General features: G+C 31.0%; 2 protein-coding genes across 3 annotated transcripts in view; both read right to left on the bottom strand.

Moving 5' to 3' along the window:
* Positions 1-21,374, bottom strand: part of Hacl (2-hydroxyacyl-CoA lyase) — a 127,614-nt gene that overhangs the window by 45,522 nt on the left and 60,718 nt on the right. The gene's annotated exons all lie outside the window — the stretch shown is intronic.
* Positions 141-20,369, bottom strand: LOC145330458 (uncharacterized). Its single transcript, XM_080175091.1, has 17 exons — positions 20,349-20,369; positions 19,808-19,872; positions 18,255-18,308; positions 17,794-17,847; positions 14,728-14,777; positions 10,367-10,442; positions 9,778-9,849; positions 9,485-9,598; positions 8,747-8,792; positions 7,749-7,863; positions 5,962-6,032; positions 5,314-5,340; positions 5,009-5,091; positions 4,763-4,811; positions 4,335-4,420; positions 1,342-1,420; positions 141-951 (listed from the first exon to the last, which is right to left on the bottom strand). Exons 1-17 carry the CDS (start codon positions 20,367-20,369, stop codon positions 862-864), a joined length of 1,152 nt encoding a protein of 383 aa, XP_080031217.1. The 3' UTR covers positions 141-861.

Below are 21,374 nucleotides of genomic sequence, written 5' to 3'. Positions count from 1 at the left end.
GCTCATACAGTTTTCGAGAAGGCAATGCTATGCCCCCCCCCCCCCATTTCCACTCTTCCCCGAAAAAGATATTTTAATTTATCTACGTCGGAATATAGTTAAATAAAATTAATCTTGTCCTTAAATAATAAGACTAAAAATTTTATTGCGAAAATTTATTTCATCAAAATTAACAAAATATAGTTATATAGCATGATAGTTTTTACAAGAGAAATATTAGGATCAAATAGAAAATTCAAAGATATTTTTTTAAAAGTTTCAAAGGAGCTTAAGTTTATGTATTAAGACTTGAAAGTAATTGAAAATAGACACAACAATTGCAATGCACGGCTAGATAAAACGCATGTAAAATATTGCTTTGCGCTAGCAGTGGATTGGCTTTTCCAGATTATGTTGTGCCGCTTATACTTAAGCATTATATAGCTATAGAAAAAAAGGAATTTCTTTATTTTTTCAGAACTTAACCCATGGGAATACCATATACAAATATTTTAAGAAAATAATCTGATGGATTGATTTTAACGAAAATATCGATATATTACATAATGACATTCTCATGATTTGAATTTTTAAAATTTACAACAGATTAAACAGATTAAAAGAAATGACGCAATCATTGCATTTTTAACATTAAATATTTACAGAAAAATAATGGAAATGTAAAACCTTCAGAAAACAAACTTTTATTGCTAAACTTTATAGGAAGAGTGAGTGAAGAGTCAAGTATTGATTACAATGATATACTAAGCAGGCATAGTTAAGGCCTGGGCTTGGCAGCCACGCTTCAGCCGCATGTAAGCCTCACATTTGCCAGGGAGCTAAGCACTGGCATTGACGGCTGTTTAACTTTTACTAATGAATTTAAGCACTGGCAGTGACGGCTGCCTGGCTGCTCTGGACCACCATGGTCCTTCTCTTCATCCTGGAGGCTGCAACCCTTTCCTCGTCCTCCTACACAATAAGTTTTATTACACATCAATATCGTCGCTTCCATACAAAGTTTTAATACCTTCCCCCAATTATTTTAAATATTAATTGAAAAAAGAGGTAGTTTTTCGTTTGTTTGCTTATTACTTTATGTCATGTTAGGTTAGGTTATATTTGGTACAAGTTAATCTCGCAGGGTTAGGCAATCCACAAGGGATAGGCAAATGAAAACAATTGAGAAATAAGGGGGTTATTAGTGATTAACAGGCTCGTTGCTTTTCAGATGCTAATTTTGATCCAGATGTTTTGAAAGAAAGGCAATTGATTTTCCACAAATATTTGACAAGATTGCTACAATTTGAGAATGGGACTCAAAACTAACACGTAATGTAAGATAGACTATAATTATCTTACCCTGATAGCTTTCATAGCAAGTTCTCTAGCACTCTCAGTATATCTAGTTCTTGAAGTCATCACCTCCTCAGTAATCATTCTAAAAGAAGCAAAGTTGCTTTATCACAAAGTACTTGATGAATATTGATATCCCGTTCTCTTTTTCTTTTATTATATTTAAAACAAGGATGACAACATCCATAAGTAGAGAAGCACAAAAATTATGGATGGATATCCAGAAAAAAATGAACTATAGAGCAGCTTCAGAAAAAAAAATATTGAACTTAAAAATCATGCAAATCTATAACGTGAAAATCTAGAAATCGATGTAGCACCTCAACTAATAAGCAAATCTCAATGAAACTTTGTAAAATATGATTATTGTTAACCTATTTAATCCCTAAAAATATAAGCCGTCTATCTTAAATATGAGCTGAGAAAATCATGAAAACTGAAAAATGTAGAAATCTATCTAGCACCCCCAACCAATTGACGAATCTTATTGAAACTTAGTGAAAATATAAAGAATGTTAACATAATTAGTTCCAAAAAATTTTAGCTCTCAATCTTTTATAGGAGCCTAGAAAATCACGTTTCCCCCTTTCTGGCTCTGACAGACGGACGGACGGACATTTCGAATTATAGAGTAGCTTCGCTACTAATAAGGGAAGAGGGGGTTATTTTTTTTCTTTTCTTGGCGCAATCTCTGCTCAAGGCTCTAACCCTGCGGGCTAACCAGTAACCAATAAAGACTACCATAACCTGACGTATAGAAATAAGGAAAGAAACGAAAAAACTACCTTTCCCCCTTTTTTATATGAGGGAAGTCACCAGCAATTTGTAAATAATATAAATGATGATCCGACAATTTCTTAAGAATTTTAGTTCTACTTTAAACATAAGAATTTCAGTTCTACTTAAAAAAAATGTTCTGTTGCTTCAATATTAAGAGTTTATTAATGGATGTTGTCATTCAAATCTCTCTGTAATTACACATGGATAAAAATAGTTTTGCGATATTATTATGAAATCCATATCAATTAATTATAATTGGTGGTATTGACGTAATTCTTCAGTATTTCTATAATACAAAGTAGAACAAAGTTGTTAAGTCTGTCCGTTTTTTTTATCTGTCCAACCTACTAGTTATAAAGATTTTTTTTCTTGGAGGTGTTTACACTCTGTCTTTAACTCCAACCTCCCTTCCCTAACAAATATACATTGATTATTTATTTATAGGCCTCACGCTTTCAATTCAGTGTTAAAAACACAAATGTGTTTTTTTTAAATTATCTTCAAAGGATGGGGATAAATTCCCCTAAAATAGTAAAAACCTTCTATGGCTAATGGAAAGCAAAACTATAAATATATAAATGTAGCAGGATGTCTGTTTGTCTTTGTGTCTGTGTATTTGTATCGATGATCTCGCTTACCACTGGACCGATACTCTCCTTCACAGTGAAGGTTCTTATAGGTCCAGGGAATGTTAATAACTATTTTGGAATACTTACACCATCTCAAGAAAAATTCACCCGAAAAAATACCCCTTAAATATTTTAATCATTATTTTTAAAACAAAATTCAAAGTGGAGAGTCTACCCTACCCCCCCTTCAAGTGCCTTCAGTGAACTCAGAGGATTTTATGGTCGCGACCTCACCACTAGTATGTACTAAAAATAAACTGGATGATTAAAAATTAGAAATGACGTGCAATTAAAGAATCAAAAACAGGATATTAAATTCTAAAGAAATATATTAACCTTTTCACAATTTGGATAAAAATAACTGTATGACAGTCCGTACATTACCAATAACCCTGATCGTAAATTGAGACATGTCATAATCGATCTTTAAAATTTTGAATGGTGATTCATGTACCAATTAGGCATTGTAGAAATCGTATGTACATTTTATTATGTTTTTGGTTATTTAGCTTTCTTTATAATAATTTTTGTTTTTATATTTATCCTATTCATCTGATTTTTTTAAATATTGATATATAGATTGAAAAGGCAATGTTTTATATGCTCTCATCCTTGTTTATTTTTGTATAAAATTAAGGTGGTTACACTAACATTTTATTAAAATTTAATAATTAGAATTATTTGTATAAGAGTAAATTAAAATCAGGACTTGACGTCGGTTGTTCATTTAGAAGCTTGTGTTTGCGTCTTAATAAATAATTCAAGCCATCCGGGTGCAGATCCTACTTTAAATCAGATGAATTATGTTAGAAGCGAAGCTACTCTATAATTCACTTTGTCTATTTGTCTGTAACGCTATGGTGGGAAATATGATTTTATATCTATTTCATTGCAAAAAATTTGTTAATGTAAAAACAGCACAAAAGTCAAAGTAACGAAATAACAACCAAAATTTAAACGGACCTGTTTCTGCTAAAAAAATATTTTTTTACCAATCTATTAATAATTTTATAGTTGAAGCCCCAGCAAAATGTAATTAAAAAGATATTAGTGGATTTTTTTCAAAATCAAATGATTTAATTCTCATTAATTTTTTTTTTGCTAGCTGCTGCTCCCCTATTTTGAATTGCAAAACATTATTTTCAGGGTTTTTGGAGTGCTATTACCCTGATTACCCCTTACCCCAACCCCCTACACCTTGGTAGACCTAAAAAGTATCAAATATTTAATTTTGAGTATGGGAGGCAAATAATTTTTCTGAGATGCCAAATCCCTCTCCACAATAGGAGTGTAAGATAAAAAGTATCTAAAACCATAAAAAGAAACTTAAATTGTAAAAGTTGGAAAGTTTTTATCTAAATGAGTTGAAATCTGTAAAATTACTTTACAACTTCAAGAATTAAGTAAAAGGTAATATCATCAAAATAATAAAAACTTTGATTTTCCCCCCTAAATATCTAAAACAGTGTTACTTTATGATTATTATCGAAAATTTCAATGTTTGATATCACTTAAGGACTTTATCCTTGTTTCTTTAATTCTCGTAGATGATATCTATCAAATCATATCAATCTATCTATCTATCCATACCTAAGACTTTCTTCCATCATTTCCTGTTTTTCTTTTCTGAGCATTGATCTTTTTCTTTCTTCCTCAATTTCAATTCCAATGTAAGGCTAAGAAAAAAAGGTATTTTAGCTGTTTTATATATTTTTAATGTACTATTAGCATCCATTGAAAGGTTAATTACAGAAGTGACTTAGATAATTCAATTTCAAGTTATTATGTCTAAATATCAACAAAAAAAAATATGAACATTATTAGAAAGCTTCGCGCAAAAAAATGATAAAATCTTGCAAAATAAAATCTTTTGCCCCCATACTTTCAACAATCCATAGGTACCATTTTATTTCAATTACTAGATGCTATCAATTATTTATAACAAGTTTATTATGTTTATTTACAATAAGATGCAAAAATAAACAATGAATTTTGTCTCAATAATTGATAAACTTTACCTGTACACGATAGCTATAAGCCTCCTTTGTAACTGAATCTCTGAGGGTTCTAAAAAAATTTTATTTTTTTTATATTTAATTCATGCCCGAGATTATTTGAAAGCAAAACTACTCAGCAATTCACCTTTTTAAGACAGTTTGTATTTCCTCGTATTTATCAGATATATATTTTTACAAAATATCGAGAGATAATTTTAATAAGATAATAATAAAATCAAAAATAGTTTTATAATATATATATATCACCTGGATCTATGCTCAGTCCTGATCTCCTCCCGTTCAGCTAGTCCCTGAGTTGTTTGAGCGGTCATGTACTCAGACACCTCACCCTAAACAAATATTTTTTGCCAATGCTTCCCCTTACCTTCAGTACTTTGGTAGTAGGTAGATACAGGTAATAGGTAGATACAGAGATTCGAACCCAATACCTTGCAGATTGTGAATTAATACATTTTTAATATTTCGTGGTGAAAAGCTTTTTACGCACAACAAAATTAAGGAGTAGCTTCATTTCTAGGAAAACATCTCTTTCATAATAATAAAAATTTTACCTTGTTTTTGAAATCTGAATATTTGGTCTGAAAAATAGAATAAAAATTTGATGAAAACTAATTAGAATCAAGTTTCAAGAAAAAATTTTATAATAATAAAATTTAAATTTTAGCAAAGAGAAATTAGAAGGGGCTCTGCACAAACAAGAGAAAACGATCGAAGCAAAATTAAATGAATAATTTTTTTAAATTAAATCAACTGCTTAAACAAAATACCATTTTCCACCAAGTGATATGCTTTTAACTATAATTAGGTAATTCCCTATGCATAATCAGTTTAATTTGAAAACTCAAAGCTAACAAAGCATTTGATGATTTTTAGAAAAACCTTTTATTCCATTAAACTGAGGTGAAAATGGACATTTTTTTTTATTTTCCAAGTTTAACTGAAATCTAGTAAATAAACCCCAAAAAGTTACATTAACTCGTTTTAGCATAGTCCCCTCTAAAGAAATGACAAAAAATTATAAATATAAGTTAATTTTATCAATGTTTGAATTCTTAGAGCCAAACTACGTTTTATGTATAATCAATCATCCTTTGTTAATAATATAATTATTGTAACCTGAACAGCTGTATCTAAATTGTATCTGTGCTTTGCAGCGTCTCTGGTAAGCTTATACTTGTTAATGATATAATAATTGTAACCTGAACAGCTGTATCCAAATTGTATCTGTGCTTTGCAGCGTCTCTGGTAAGCTTATACTGCAACCAATTCTCTATAAAGTAAAAATCTTTTTTTTTTGCATTATATACACTTTTTTAGAAGTGAAGCTACTTTTCACTCGCCTATTAATTATGCTAGAGCCATAGTTTTTTATTAGAAAAATTTCTCAGTTTAATGCTGCGCATGGATATAATTATTAATATTGTCAGTGGCCTTAAGTTTGTTTATCGTTACAAAAAGCTTCGCTACTAATATACGTTGATGTTCTTGTTTTTTCCTATAAAAGACAGGGGGAGAGGTGACATTTCTAAAGTTTTATAATATGGTTTTCTTATGCGTTGTCTCGAAAGGGGACTTTCATTGAATTTTGATTGGTTGGTTAATTAAATTTAGTGTCCAAACGTTCTAAACATTTAGTGTAATTTACAGAAAGGGTAGATTTGTGTATCATCATTGGGGATGTACGTACATTAATTTATGGGCCATTGACCTATTCCTTGTATTATTACAACAGTACAAGGTTGGTCGTATACTTTTATCATCAAACACCCTCCCGCCCCCCCCCCTCCCACCTATGATTTACTTTCTTTCTAAAATTTTCAAATATTGATATATCATGTTTAATAAAGTAGAAAGATTGGAAAAGGATTGAAAATTTGAAGCCAAGTGCATTCTACATAAAAATAAAATATCCTATATGATACATTTAAACACCCCCCCCCCCCTCCCCTCACTATGATTTCAAAATTTGATGTAATGGTTTAAACTTGGACACTGGACAGGCCATAATATTTAAGGATTGAAAAACCTTGATTTTTATAGTATATTGTATAATTATATAATAAAAATAAAATTAAGAAATGGTCTAGTTTTAAATTTAAATTTCAGCTCTGTGTGCCCTACAGACATTTAACATTTTATCGACATCGCTCAAATGATAAACAATAAGCTTCAGGGACCTAAATTTGCTGCAGCTTTATCCGTAGCCAAACTTGTTTTAGCGGCTGCAACCAAGCACTCTGGTTTGAAAAAGCCACTCTCAGCACGATCCTAAGCCGCAGCCACCTTAAGCCAAACTCAACAAATGGCCACTTAAGAAACAGCCGCTAAATTTAGTTGCAAGTGCAGCCACACGGCTGCTTCATATTCCATAATGGCGCTGTTTTATTCACGACGAACCTTTACATCTAGCTGACGGCTTACAATTTTACAAACATAATGGAGGGAAAATATACAAGATTGAAGTGTGTTATAAGAAGTTGTTGAATAAAGTTGGGTATATTTCCAAATAAAAGTAAACTAAGCCTAAACCAGTATGTTATGACGTTCTTGCAAATACATTGAATAGTAACAAAATGTTCTAGCAGCCCTTTGATGCCATTACCTTTGTCTAGAAGTTTTAATTGTGAATGTCATTGAGTCGTGTCTGTTTCTTATTTTGTTTATGATAGTAAACATAAATAAATACAAAACTGTAAAATAAATAATTCTATCTATTTTACAGTTTTGTATTTACACCTTCAAATGTGAGATGAAACGTTTTATCTAAATCCAACCAAATAAATTTACTTTTTCTCATACATTCAACATCCTTTCATTATTTCTACATAGCTAGCTTAGCTCAATCAAATATAATTATAATCTTAAATCGTTTTTGTTATTTTGACCACTTTCAACAAAATAATTAGGGGACAAAATGAGAGGCTTTCAACTCTCTTATTTTTGTCATATGGTTGTCAACACCCACCTGGTGCGCCCTCGATTATACCTGAGTTTGAAGCCATGTATCTTTCATAGTCCACCATTTGTTCCCCTCCATTTCTGTACCACAGCACCTTCTGAGACTTAGTGGGGAAGTTGATAGCATTCTTCTGCTGAATATCCTACAAATAATAACATTAGTAGCGCAGCAATAACAATTGAGGGGAGGGGTGTAGTTTTTGTAAGATCTTTATTATCTTAGGTCAGATTTAGGCAAATTGTATATTGTATTGATAATCACCAAAGTCATAGGCCCAGAAAGCAGGGTTAGAGACTTTTTAGGCAATTGTTAATTGCTTTAGAATTGTTAAGATTAAATTATTTTTATTAAAGATATGATAAAATTGTTTTTTTGCAATTAAATATCTCAAAACAAAATGTTGGACAAGTACTCCAGTTAATCAAATAATTTCACGTAGTAAATTATTAAAATTTGTCTAAAACTGGTATTTGTATTTTTAAAAAGAAAATATAGAATTTTGCCCTATTATAGAACAGCTGCACTTCTTCTAAAGTAAAATTATTTCTGGGGTGGTTTGTTTGACTGTACGTATTGCTCTTTATATATTTCTTATCTTACAATTTTTGTAAAAATATTTGGAATGGATCATCTTTCATACGACCAAAATACACGTATTGAATTTAAATATGTTATTCAAAGTATCAAATTGATTACGTTTCAAAATTGTCACTACTTTTTATTAAAATCATAATAGCTAAACTTTCTCAGATATTCATAATGTCTATTGCATAAGTTAGAAAACCTAACCATGCAGAGCTAGCTTTGCTTTTATTAACCAAACCTAACAACCATAAAATTTGAAAAATATTTTAAATTAAAAGTATGCTATAAAATGTTTGTCAAACATTACTTGATATTAACACGTAAATTATATTTTTATAGTCCATTTGTCTGATAAATATTATAGCATAGTATATTGTTCTTATGCGTTTTACTGCTGTGATTTTATGACTCGAGAAAACTATAGAAATTACTTGTCTTACCTCTGATTCAATTTCTTCCTCCATCTGTCTTCTGAAAGATGGTCCCCTAGAAAATGAGATATTTGATCAAAATGGATAAAAGCTTTTTATAAGAATTTATTTTTGCTATAGTAAAGAGATAAACATTAGTTTATTAGGGAACTTAGGCATATGACAATATACGATAAATTGATGTTAATCCAAATGTGAATTTAAAAAAATACCCCTTTTCTAGATGAGAAATTTATGGTTGAATAACGTTTTGGCACTTAACTTAATGAACCAATTAACCAAAGTCAATTAAAGTGTCCAAGTTATTAAAACAAACGAATAAAAAAACTGATTACAAAAGTTTTTGGAACTAGAATAATTAGCAGTCCAATGTCAACTCCCTCCCTGGATTACATGGATGTTAAACGCTTTGCTGAGTTCAAACTGACATTAACATTACAAAAATAGCCTATGTGGGACCTATCTCTATGGCTGACATATTTACATATTGTTAACAGTGAAATGTCATGGGCGTGCGGAAAGAGGGATGTAAACACAAAAAAATTAAACCCTTTTGATAAAACCATGTGCACGCCACTAGTCCCGATTTCGTATTTTCTGCAATGTGTTTACAATGAAGAGGTTGTAGCATACCTGGTTAAGAATTATTACTGTTGCCAGTTGGTAAGCTGACTGGTAATTATGGTAAACCTGGTTAAGAGATAGAACTGTTGCCAGTTGGTACACTGACTGGTAATTATGGTATACCTGGTTAGGAGATAGTACTGTTGCCAGTTGGTACACTGACTGGTAATTATGGTATACCTGGTTAGGAGATAGTATTGTTGCCGGTTGGTACACTGACTGGTAGTTATGGTATACCTGGTTAGGAGATAGTATTGTTGCCAGTTGGAACACTGACTGGTAATTATGGTATACGTACCTAGTTAGAAGATAGTACTGTTGCCAGTTGGTACACTGACTGATAATTATGGTATACGTACCTAGTTAGAAGATAGTACTGTTGCCAGTTGTTACAATGACTGGTAATTATGGTATACCTAGTTAAGAGATAGTACTGTTGCCAGTTGGCACATTGACTGGCAATTCTTCTTTCCTCATCCAATTGCTCCCTAAATCATATTGCTCATTTAAAAAAAATTTAAAAAATAAAATCAATTAATAGACAAAATCAGCTTTCTATTGATGAGTTGATAGGTTCTAGTCTAGTCTTAAACTAGAGATTCTAAAATGTTGATTTGTTAACGGGGGACTTCAAAATTTAGAGGAGAACAACAGTAAACAAGCAAAATAATAATTGCTTATAACCGGTCGATTGAGCACTGATAAACCCGAATTCTTATTTTTTTAAATTTTGTGGGGTGGAGTAGTTTTTTTTTCAATTTGCCTAACCCCTTCCAGGGATCCTAACCATGCGTGGCTAAACATTACTAAATACTAATATAACCTAACCTAACCTTACTTAAAGTAATAAACAAATAGCAAAATTGAAATGCAATTATTCAAATCATCGTTTTTAATTTCATGAATAGATTGTTATGTTAATAAAATAACTACACTAAAAGTGTACTTGCAAGTTATTTAACAAAATACCTACCCCCATGATGTTAAAAAATAATTGTTACTTACTTTCCACCATTTCTATACCAGAGAATCTTGCGGCTCTTGGTCTCCTCCAGCTCCTCGGGTGCCAGAATACCTTTACCTGCAATTACAATCTATAGAACTGGGTAGTCAAAGATTTTAGGTATCATGGAAAGAAAACTAAGTAGCGGGTATCGTCGTATTTTCACAGTTGCTCTTGATAGATTATTTTAGGTTAGGTTATGTTAGGTAAATATTAATGAATGCCCGAAGAAAATAGAAATAGGATAAAAGCTACTGTGAAAAAAATGTCGAAACCCGCTGCGTCGTTTTTTTTCTCCATAATCCTAGACATTAGAAAAACAAGTTCGAACTATTTAATTTGCAATATCCAAAGGAAATTTAAATTTCATTAGATAGAATTAATAAACTATTGCTAATATAGATTTAAAATTTTCTGGCTTATTATAGAGCGGCGAAGGTTTCAAGTCCTTCAAATTGTAAATGTATATTTACATAGAAAATCACCTCTACAAAATCGAGGTACTTACATAGGTAGAATAACAAACAAAGCTATCCATAGATGAAATGTTGAAGACTGTTTAAAAGAAAATTGTGTGCCTTCCTTCAAAGTGTATATAAAAATCAATTTTTAGTATTCATACCTAATCCCTGTGGGGGTCCATAAACCCGAAGGGCTAACCAGTACTCTATAAAACGTAGGTAAAGGAGCTATTAGCACCAGAAAAAAAACACTCCGCAACCTTTTTTTCTTCATATTTTTAAAACATAGGGAGGGAGTTTCTGTGCTCTGCTACGTTCCGTATGGGAAACAACTAAAGATTTTCTTTACATTTAAGTAAACTGTTGAGTATCTATTTCAATAGGTATTTGACTTCAATTAGATATGACCTAACTCGTGTAATTCAGACTACGCCCTTTTATAAAGCATCTATGAAAATTTGAACCAATCAGACCTACACAAAACCATATAACACTTGCAGTATAGTATTTCAAATTATATTATTACACATTATACATATACAAGACAAGTTATATTGTTGCCACACTCTAAAAATTATATAAAATTATTTCATGAATAGAAATAGAATAAATCTATGTTTTGACAGGCATGGAATGTAATTTTACATAAAATTTATTATTAAATATGTAGATGATTTAAAGCATAGGTACGCGGAAGAGGGGAGCCGCTCTTGTAATTAAAAAGTCTATAATAATCTCTTTCCTCCTCCCCTCCACCCTCAAGGAACATAGCCGCTTTAAAGCCCTGTGCACACCACTTATTTAATAAACTTTATAAAGTAAATTCTAAAAGATTCTTTGTGGCTGCCGAATATTTTGAATTGAACACCGTAAAAGTGTCTGAATATGACGTCAGAAAAAATTAACAATTAACCAATGAGAAGCCAATATTCACAATGGTAAAATATATAGCGGCCTCTCATTGGTTAATTGTTAATTTTTTCTGACGTCATATTCAGACACTTTTACGGTGTTCTTTTGAATTTTGTTAAAAGATCCTGTGTCCTTGCGATCAATTATTTTAACCATATATACCTTTTTTACTATCTACTTTTTCAAAATTTTTAGTATTATTATCCAATATTCCTTTTTGCTATTTTATATGATAAAAAATGATATTTTCTTTCTAAATCGGATTAGGTATAATATAAACCTAAGCTATCTATAGAAATATCAATTCATAAGTATTAAGAAGTTTGGGAATAAGTAAAACATGAAATTTTAGTACAAAAAATATGCGTTTTGATTTTATTTTACACATACCTAAACATTTTCTATTTTTGTAACTAATAATTACATACAAGGATGACAACATCCATAAGTAGCGAAGCACAAAAAAAATGTGGATGGGAATACGTAAAAGTAGATTTAAAGTGTATTTATTAAAATCAAGAATAGATTTTTTGGAGAAAATAAACACGAAACCTTGTTTTATTTTGTATGATGAAAATGGTTTAATAAATTACATACTAGATGCACATAACAATGGAAAAAAATATTTTGAAACTGTTAATGCAAAAAAAGTTTTAAAATTAAACCAAAATACCAAAGATATGGGGAAATATGTCAAACATATAAAAATAGCCAAAAACCTGCTAAAAGGCAGTTTGGCCGCCATTGTTTCTTTTCTTAAAACGCAAGAAATTTAATTTCAATATCTTTAACCGAAATTTTTTTGAAAATTGGACCATAAACACCAAAGATATGGGTAAAAATGTGAAAAATATAAAAATAGCCAAAAACCTGCAATAAGGCAGTCTGACTGTCATTGTTGTTTTCTTCAAACGAGAGGAAATTTAATTTTGATATCTTTAACTGAAAAAATTTCGAAAATCGGACCATAAACACAAAAGATATTTGGGAAAAATGTGAAAAATATAAAAATAGCCAAAAACCTGCTATAAGGCAGTCTGACTGTCATTGTTGTTTTCTTCAAACGACAGAAAATTTAATTTTGATATCTTTAACTGAAAAAATTTCGAAAATCGGACCATAAAAACCAAAGATATGGGGAAAAGTGTGAAAAATATAAAAATAGCCAAAAACCTGCAAAAAGGCAGTCTGACCGTCATTGTTGTTTTCTTCAAATGACGGGAAATTTAATTTTGATATCTTTAACTGAAAAAATTTTGAAAATCGGACCATAAACACCAAAGATATGGGGAAAAGTGTGAAAAATATAAAAATAGCCAAAAACCTGCAAAAAGGCAGTCTGACCGTCATTGTTGTTTTCTTCAAATGACGGGAAATTTAATTTTGATATCTTTAACTGAAAAAATTTTGAAAATCGGACCATAAACACCAAAGATATGGGGAAAATTTGGAAAATATAAAAAATAGCCTAAAACCTGTTAAAAAGCAGTCCGACCGCCATTGATGTTTTAGAGTTAATTGTGCTCCTTAATGATGGAAATGTTGTCAAAAAATTTCAGCTCTCTATCTTTTCTAGGAGCCGAGAAAATCACGTTTCCCCCAATTCATTAATTACGGACAGACAGACGGACGGACATTGTGAATTATAGAGTAGCTTCGCTACTAATAAAATTAGTACTTCAGGCATGCATTGGGGGATGTCAACAACACAATTTAAAATTGGGTAGACCAACCTTCCCCTTTTCCTAACCTCACAAGAATTATACCCCTAGTGAATCCATGTGCACGCCACTGAACCCTACATAAATTAATTTCTCTGCCGGAAGCCCTAATTGGGCAAAAGATATTCCTTACTTCACATGAAATAATCCCTGTGGAAAAATATAAATATAATTTGAATATCGCAACCAGTAAGCTACTTTAATGCCATACCCTGTAAATAGCTAATATTATTTTATATTATTTGTGAAACTTGTAAATATTTTTTAAAAAAATGAAATGAAAATTGGGCCGAAGGACAGTCAAGATTGACTTTAAAGGCCCTGTAGTACAGTTACCCTAATTATGCCAATATAAATAAATATATCTATAAAAATGATGTAATTTAAAATGTATTAAATTATTTGTAAAATTAATCTGTAATTTACTGCTAATAAATCATATCATATCATATCATATCATGATAGTAATAAAATAAATACATTTCTTTTTTACATATCCCTTATATTAAAAAAATAAACCATCTTTTATAGAAATCAATCCAGTAGAAAATAACAAAAATAAAAAGATGGATTCATTTCAAAAGTTTTCCTGTATTTGAATCAAAAATGTCACTATACCAAAAGAGATATCAATATATTTTATAATAAACTTATTATATTTTTCAGCCGTTTATTTTGAGAATTAATTAAAACAGTGACAGTGCTGATTATAAATAAACTAAAGCAATTTTTTACACTAAAACAAACTTAGATATTACTGAATAAACACAAAATTAATGAATATATCTTAATATAATTAGAACATTATTTACAGAACTCTTTACTGCGCTACGGATCATGGAAGGAAAACGATGTAGCGGGTTTCGCCATGTTTTCACAGTCTATTACTAGCCCATGCAGAGCTAATTTAATAACCCCGCGGGGCAATCAATATCATTTATCTAAAATAACATAAAATAACCTATCAAAAGCTACTGTGAAAATACGACGAAATCCGCTACTTCGCTTTTTCCATGATCCTTGATCTACTTATGGGCATGCTTGCCTTTGTTTCTAAGAAGTTCGTAGTCCTGAGGTGGATTCTTAAAAAACTTTTTAGCTCACTGACTCATTAAAATCAGTAAGGCTCGCCAAAAATTAGCTGGGGATAATTTTGCCTCACTGATTTTTTTAGTGTGCCAGTGAGCCAAAAAAGTTTTTATAAGAATCCACCTCTGTTCTAAAACTACGCATGGAGGCTACGGGAAAATCCACAGAAATATGTTTTACCTTGCATGAGCAAAAGCTGTCTATAGTTGCTGCACTGGGAGGCCTGGGCTCTAAAATAATAAAAGAATATTATCTAAATTCTTGTTGCTTTAACGTTCTCTTGTACAGCACTAATAACCTTACCCCCTCAATTTTGAAATTAATTGAAGTTTTTTTTAAAGTGGTATGTGTGACGTCATAGAAATACGTATAAAAAGGAGAGATGAGAGGAGAAGTGGGAAAGGAAACCCCTAAAAAAGAGATGGTTAATAGAGTCGACGTGTGACGTCACACATGACACAATCAAGTGCTTCAATTAATTTCGTATTATTTACATCCTTATATATAAGTATTATTAGGTTAAGATATCGGAAACCGCTGAACAGATTTGGTTCTCCTGTACAGTGAAGATTCTTATATGTTAAGAAAATCTACCCTAGAAAAAAACTCACAGTCCATATTTTATTTAAAATTTTTTTCCTTAAAACTTTAATCAGACCTAACCCAACCACTTCCCTTATGTGTCCCTAGAGGCCTCTAGGGGGGCGTATCCGCTAGAATAAACACCAAATCTGTGGCTTATTTTGAACTATCTAATAAAATGAGATACCTGACTTTCAATATTGTTTATCTATATAAAGTCTTAGAGTAAAAAAATCGTATGGATGGTTATCATTAGATTTTACTTTCATGTACATTTTTATGCTCTATAACCTAAAGCTAACTTTTCTATTACACAACTTTTATGTTGAAGTCAAAACTGTACAAAATTATCAGTTTTTGTCTCGCGTCGAACAAAGCAAAGCGACATAGTCACTGTTCTGGTTTTAATATGACTTGGAACAACTTTACACTAAATACTAATCGCTTTGATAGAAGCAAATTTGTTAAAACTATACTGTCGGTTTCACCCCTGTTATCTAGGGGCTCTGTCTTAGAAAGATGGAGGAAGGGACAGAAAAATATCCTAAAATAACCCAGTAACTATATAAAGATTCCCAAATTTTAAAAGAAATCAGCCCAGTCAGTGAGATCTTAAAGAACAAACAAAAAACCCTATAAAGTAGTAAAAGTTGCTAGATGCTAAGGGCGCAACCGCATGCTATTTTATAAAATAGTAAATTATTATTGTTCTGATGTTAGTACTTATTCTTATAAATAGTATATTAACATATTTAGCGGAAGATAAAAGTCATTATTTATCCTTATATTGTTCATTAGTGGCTCAGCCCCTATCATCTCAGTTATCTGTATTCAAAGATTTTTAAAAATAGCCGGAAATCATTCCAAGATGTAATTCTAAGAATACAATAGTCTAAAACCATCCTGAGACCTAATTAAGGCTTCACAAAAATGTAGATTTCAATCGGATTTGCAGTCATTGAAGTTTAAGCTGCAGGCAAAGAAAACCTTACTACTTTTTAGAATTCTATAGATACACACAAACACGTGCACACAAATTTGACAGAATAGTATCTATTGTCTCACGCACGCTCCCAGAGATTCTATTGTTAAAGAATAGAGTGTCCATAAATAGGTTTCTGTCGACTAAAATAAATTTATCACTTTCCTTCCAATCAAATTTGGCTTTTAAAAGTTTTTGAATTTGAAACAGACAGACAAATAGAAAGACATTGTTCTACTTTGTATTAAAGATTGATTAAAGTAACCTATTCTCATGTTGACACAATACAAGAACAAGGGTTTAACAGGGAATGTAACTTTTGTGCCAAGACAATTTGGATCATTATTTGACAGGGGATAGTTAGTTTTTAAAACAGCTGATATATTCTTTACAAATATAGCCAAAAGCGTGCAGAATGATTGTGTTTTGTGCATAAGGAAAAAGAATATTCTTTTCCTCTATGATTTTGAGGTGTCTACAATTTAATATAACGTAATTTCTTCGAAATGAGCAATTAAAAATGCATATTTTGTTCTTGTTCATTTCTTTTTACATAAAATTTGCTAGATAAATGCTAGAAGCTAGACAATTTTATTCATAATTTGACAAGCTGTCTCAAGAAAATATTAAAATGAAAATGAATGCTTCAGTAATATATAAATATATTTTATTCTTATATCTTAGTGGACCATCGTTCCATTGTCAAAACATCCATAAAAGCGAAGATTTAAAACAGAAGGAAGGACATGCGAACAACAACTCTTGTAGATTGTTCACCGTTACAGACGTACGGACGAACAAATGGACCCTAATTATAGAAAAGTTTAGTTTTTAAAAATGTTTTTCCACGCGACGTAAAATATCATTTAGCTGTTTTAATTCTTTTTACTGAATAAATATTATCTTTAATCTTGCGGGTTTTTTTAAACTTTATTATTTGGCCTTAAACATAACAACATATATAATTCTTCTGAGCAATTTAATTCCAAGTTTATAAAATAACATTTTCTAGCTTTTACATAATTATCTTTATTAAGGGTTGGTTAGCCCGTCTATTGTAGGTATATTTTAATGTAGAGTTTTCTTTTATATACTATTTTTTAAAGGATAATTATCCTATCATATTGATTTATGGGGCTCTCTAGGATCAAGTCTAATACCCTGTATTTACACAACACTGCAAGAGAACTAATATTCTAAGTGCTGTCACTATAGAATCATAAAGTTAGTTTGTCTGAATCTCTAATTTATTAAGCATTATTTTTATGGATTTTGATTTATTCATAATTTTAGATTTAATCATTAATTGCTCATAGCTAACAAAATGAAAATCAGATAAACAATTTTATTCGTTGATGTTCTAATTAAAGAAATACTACTGATTACTAAAATACACAGAAACATAATTCAAATAGGTGATTTACATCTAAGAGCCTATAGAGCACTGAATCCCCTCCCTTGAAAAAAATAGTAACAAGGGTGAGGTTATATTTGCCTCTGCGTTGGGCTCTGAACTTGAGGTGCCTGAACCGTAGATGTCAAAAGTCATAAAAAATGAAAAATTATCTCATGCCCATTTTAGTTTTTCATTTTTTTTTAAAAACAAGGGCTTCACAAGGCACTTTGAGGGAAACCGCCCATAAATAAATTGAAAACGGTGAAAAGCAACATTCAAAGTTTACCTTTCAAATTCAACAGACTCGTGATTGTTTCTATACCATATCTTCCTCTCTGATCTAAAGCAAAAATTGAAAATTTCAACAAATGAAATTGGACAAATACCTAACCCCCTGAAGGTCTAGAGGGTTAGAAATAGGTGTTGAAAAAGTTGTAACATAGAAGGGGAGTTTAATCCACAGGTCAAATAGAGGAATTTTACCCTTTTTTTCAATAAAATAACAATTATCAATCAAATGACGTTGAAAAAATATATAAAGAAAAAGTCAATTAGTAATGATCAAAATAGAATTATGACAAAACTTTTATGAGAAGCTAGTTTTTATAATAAAGAGTATCTGATTGAATGATATAATACAGCCGAGTTCCAGGTTTATTTTTAGAAGAAAAAAAATCAAATTACCGTAGAAAATTGTATAAAATTTGTCTATTGTATTTATATGGTTTAAATTATTTTAATTTTTACCTGGTCATTTCACTGAGATCTTTTTCTTCTGCTGTACCACTCTTATGCATGTCTCTGTATGAAAAAAAAAACATTTAAAAGAAAAGACACACACTGTATTGCCTTTGGTTTAAAGCCTAATATTAAGGGAGGTTCTCATATGTTTGACCATAGACACAGACAGGTGCTTTTTAAACTAAACCTATGTCCTAACCATCAAAATCACCCCTCAACATTATTTTAAATTTTTGAGGTAAAAACTCTTTCTAGCCCAAGCGTCTCTTTTACTGACCCAAATTAAAATATATATAAAAAAGTTCGTTTGCAGTCCAGATGTGATGTGGAGGGAACCGCTGAAATAACTACTGTGGGTTTATATTTATGGAAAGAGTTGGTTGTCTGATAGGTGTTACTTAACCTAATACCCTGGGTGTTTGGACAGTAAAGACTTTTGGCTCCCCTTAGTTATCCTGTTTTGTTGGACCTGGCTGTCACTACATAATAGAACCTTATCATTTAGAAATTTATGATGTCAATTTTATTAATGATTTTATATTTTATAAAGTTATTTTCTCGTATTCATTCGAATCCGGTGGATAGGAACCGGTTCTCATCCATACGAAAAAACTATGTCTAGCATCGTATTATATCCAGTTTTCTACGAATATAGAAATGTACAATCATAAGATTAAGACTAGTTTTTTTAGCCGGTTCCTTCGGCACCACGGGGCTAAAAAAACTAGTTTTAATCTTATAATTGTACATTCTATATCCGCGGAAAGCCGTTTATAATACGATACGAGAAATAACTATTCTTTCTTTAATGTTAAGCAAATTTAACTTTCTTTTTACTTCTGATCAATTTACTTGACAAAATAAATGGAATAAATAGGATATATCTCTTTCCTACAATTCTAGGGTTCCAGACAAATTTAAAGTCTTGGAAACATTTTGTATTAGCCTTCAATTCTACTGTTATTTTCTAGTTCAAAGACGACATTATGGACCAACCTTTTTTATCTCGTGTTTCATCTCTTAGTGGTTGAAAATTAGTTTTCAAGTGTCTCTGTCCCACTTTATTTCAATTTATCTTGTCTTTTTTTTCTACCGGAGCTACTCTATAACCAATGCACGTACTTCCATCCGTCCGTCTGGTTTTCAGTAAAAGATCGTCAAGAACATACGTCTTCACGCAGATTTTCTGCCAGTACGCTTTATTTTTCACCTTTCCCCAACTGGTATTTTAACCAAGCAAGTCTCATATCTTTCTTTTTGTTTTAAGACTTTTTTGGTATCGTCACCAATTTCTTTCCTTTTTTGCATGAGCTACTTAGCTTTTTGTGGACCTTGTTAACGATATAATGTTTCCGACCAAAGACTTTGATCGATTTATATTCTGTATAGATGGTTATATAAACAATACGTTTACAGCAAACAAAAACGATAATGTCCAATATTAGTGAAGCGTCAAAATTTAGATGAGATAAATAAATAAATATAATCACTAAACCAAAAGGTGGGGGGGGGGGTGTAGGTGTCAACAACCTTTTACACCCCTTGGACACCCATATTACCTTCTTTTCTTCAGAAAGTAAAGTTGTTGCCATGTGCCACACATACTGGCCAATTCATGATCATCCTAAAACAAGAATAATTATGCCCATATTAGCGCAGGAATAACATGATAGTTACCACACATACTAGCCAATTCATGATCATCCTAAAACGAGAATAATTATACCCATAGTAGCACAGGAATAACAAGATAGTTACCACACATACTAGCCCATTCATTATGATCCTAAAACAAGAACTATTATGTGCAGAACTAGTGAAAAGATTTAATAACTATATGAAACGAGTAAATAAATTTCCTTAATATCAGAGCCTCGATTAATCCTCAAATTTAAACCAGTTTAAATTTGTTTTTAAAAAGAGGGATTGTCATCCGAAAATCGAGTTAAGTTTAAACTTCCATGTAGTTGGAAAATATATTAAAAACGGTTAATTTCTCTGAGGTTTTCAGGCGGCTGACGCGCGGAGACGAGTTCTGATTGAAAGGAAAATATATTAAGTTTCAATGGGCCTATACTTGTGTAATAAGATTATACTTACGCTGGGGTAAATATCTTCCATTTTAAAAATATATTTCTGAAAATAAAAATAAAAGTTTTATTTCACAAAAACACACTTTGTTACAATATCCCACCAAGATTTTCGTTTTTTTTCTACAGCTTCTATGTTCTGTGGTTTGTATAACCCAGCTGTGGCCTATTTTTAGGTAGAAGGGTAAATATCTAAAGAGTAAGGTAATTACAGTTTGAAGACAGTCCATTTATTTGTATCACCCCCCCCCCTCTATATTTTTCTGTTGGGATTTAAAGTGGTTTTCATTTGGACGCCTATACACACCCTCTTCTTTGGAAAATTTTTCGGTGCCCTAACTCTTATTAAATACTTTACTAAACCTTCTTCATCTAGGCTATAAATAAAATAAAAAATGGTTCTCTTTTTTATGCTCATATGGAACTTATATGGAAGTTATGTAATAAATTTTGTGCGTGTTTTCTTCAGAAATAGAAAAAATATAGCTGTATTGACAAAAAAACATAAATTGCTTACGGTAGTTGAGTTTTTATAGCACACTGCTTCGCAAAAATAAGGAAATCTTGATAAACGAAGTTATATTAGAGAGGTCGTTTTTTCATTCTATTTCAAAAGTTTAAAGATTATAAAATTCATAAAATGATACATTTGAAACAAAGCTCCATAATCCTATAATATAAAAATAGTTGTCTGAAGCTAAAGATCTCGAAAATTACTTGTTTCTTTATAAAAGTAATAGGGTGTCTTTGTGTATCTGCAGCGCTAACCTCTGAACTGATCTAAGGCCCACACTCTAAAGACAAATAGACCCAAGGAAAAAAATCATCCAAACCCAAATTTAAAAAAAAAATCTTTTTACTGTAATAAATTTCCGTAATTGGCTGCTAGTATAAATAAAAGTCTCCTAAAATATCTGAAACAGTCAAACATGTAGATATACAGATTGTGTGTCACAGAGTTGTTTCAGAAACGGACCAGGTTTCCATAGCTTTATTAAACAAAACTATGCATGATGCTTCTAAAATAATAATTCTA

The sequence above is a fragment of the Acartia tonsa genome, chromosome 10 (genome assembly GCF_053477335.1).
Source record: "Acartia tonsa isolate MP-2025a chromosome 10, ASM5347733v1, whole genome shotgun sequence".
NCBI classification, from domain to species: Eukaryota; Metazoa; Arthropoda; class Copepoda; order Calanoida; family Acartiidae; genus Acartia; species Acartia tonsa.
Note: the sequence above shows the minus strand (reverse complement) of the source record. Positions and strands in the feature narration are given on the sequence as shown.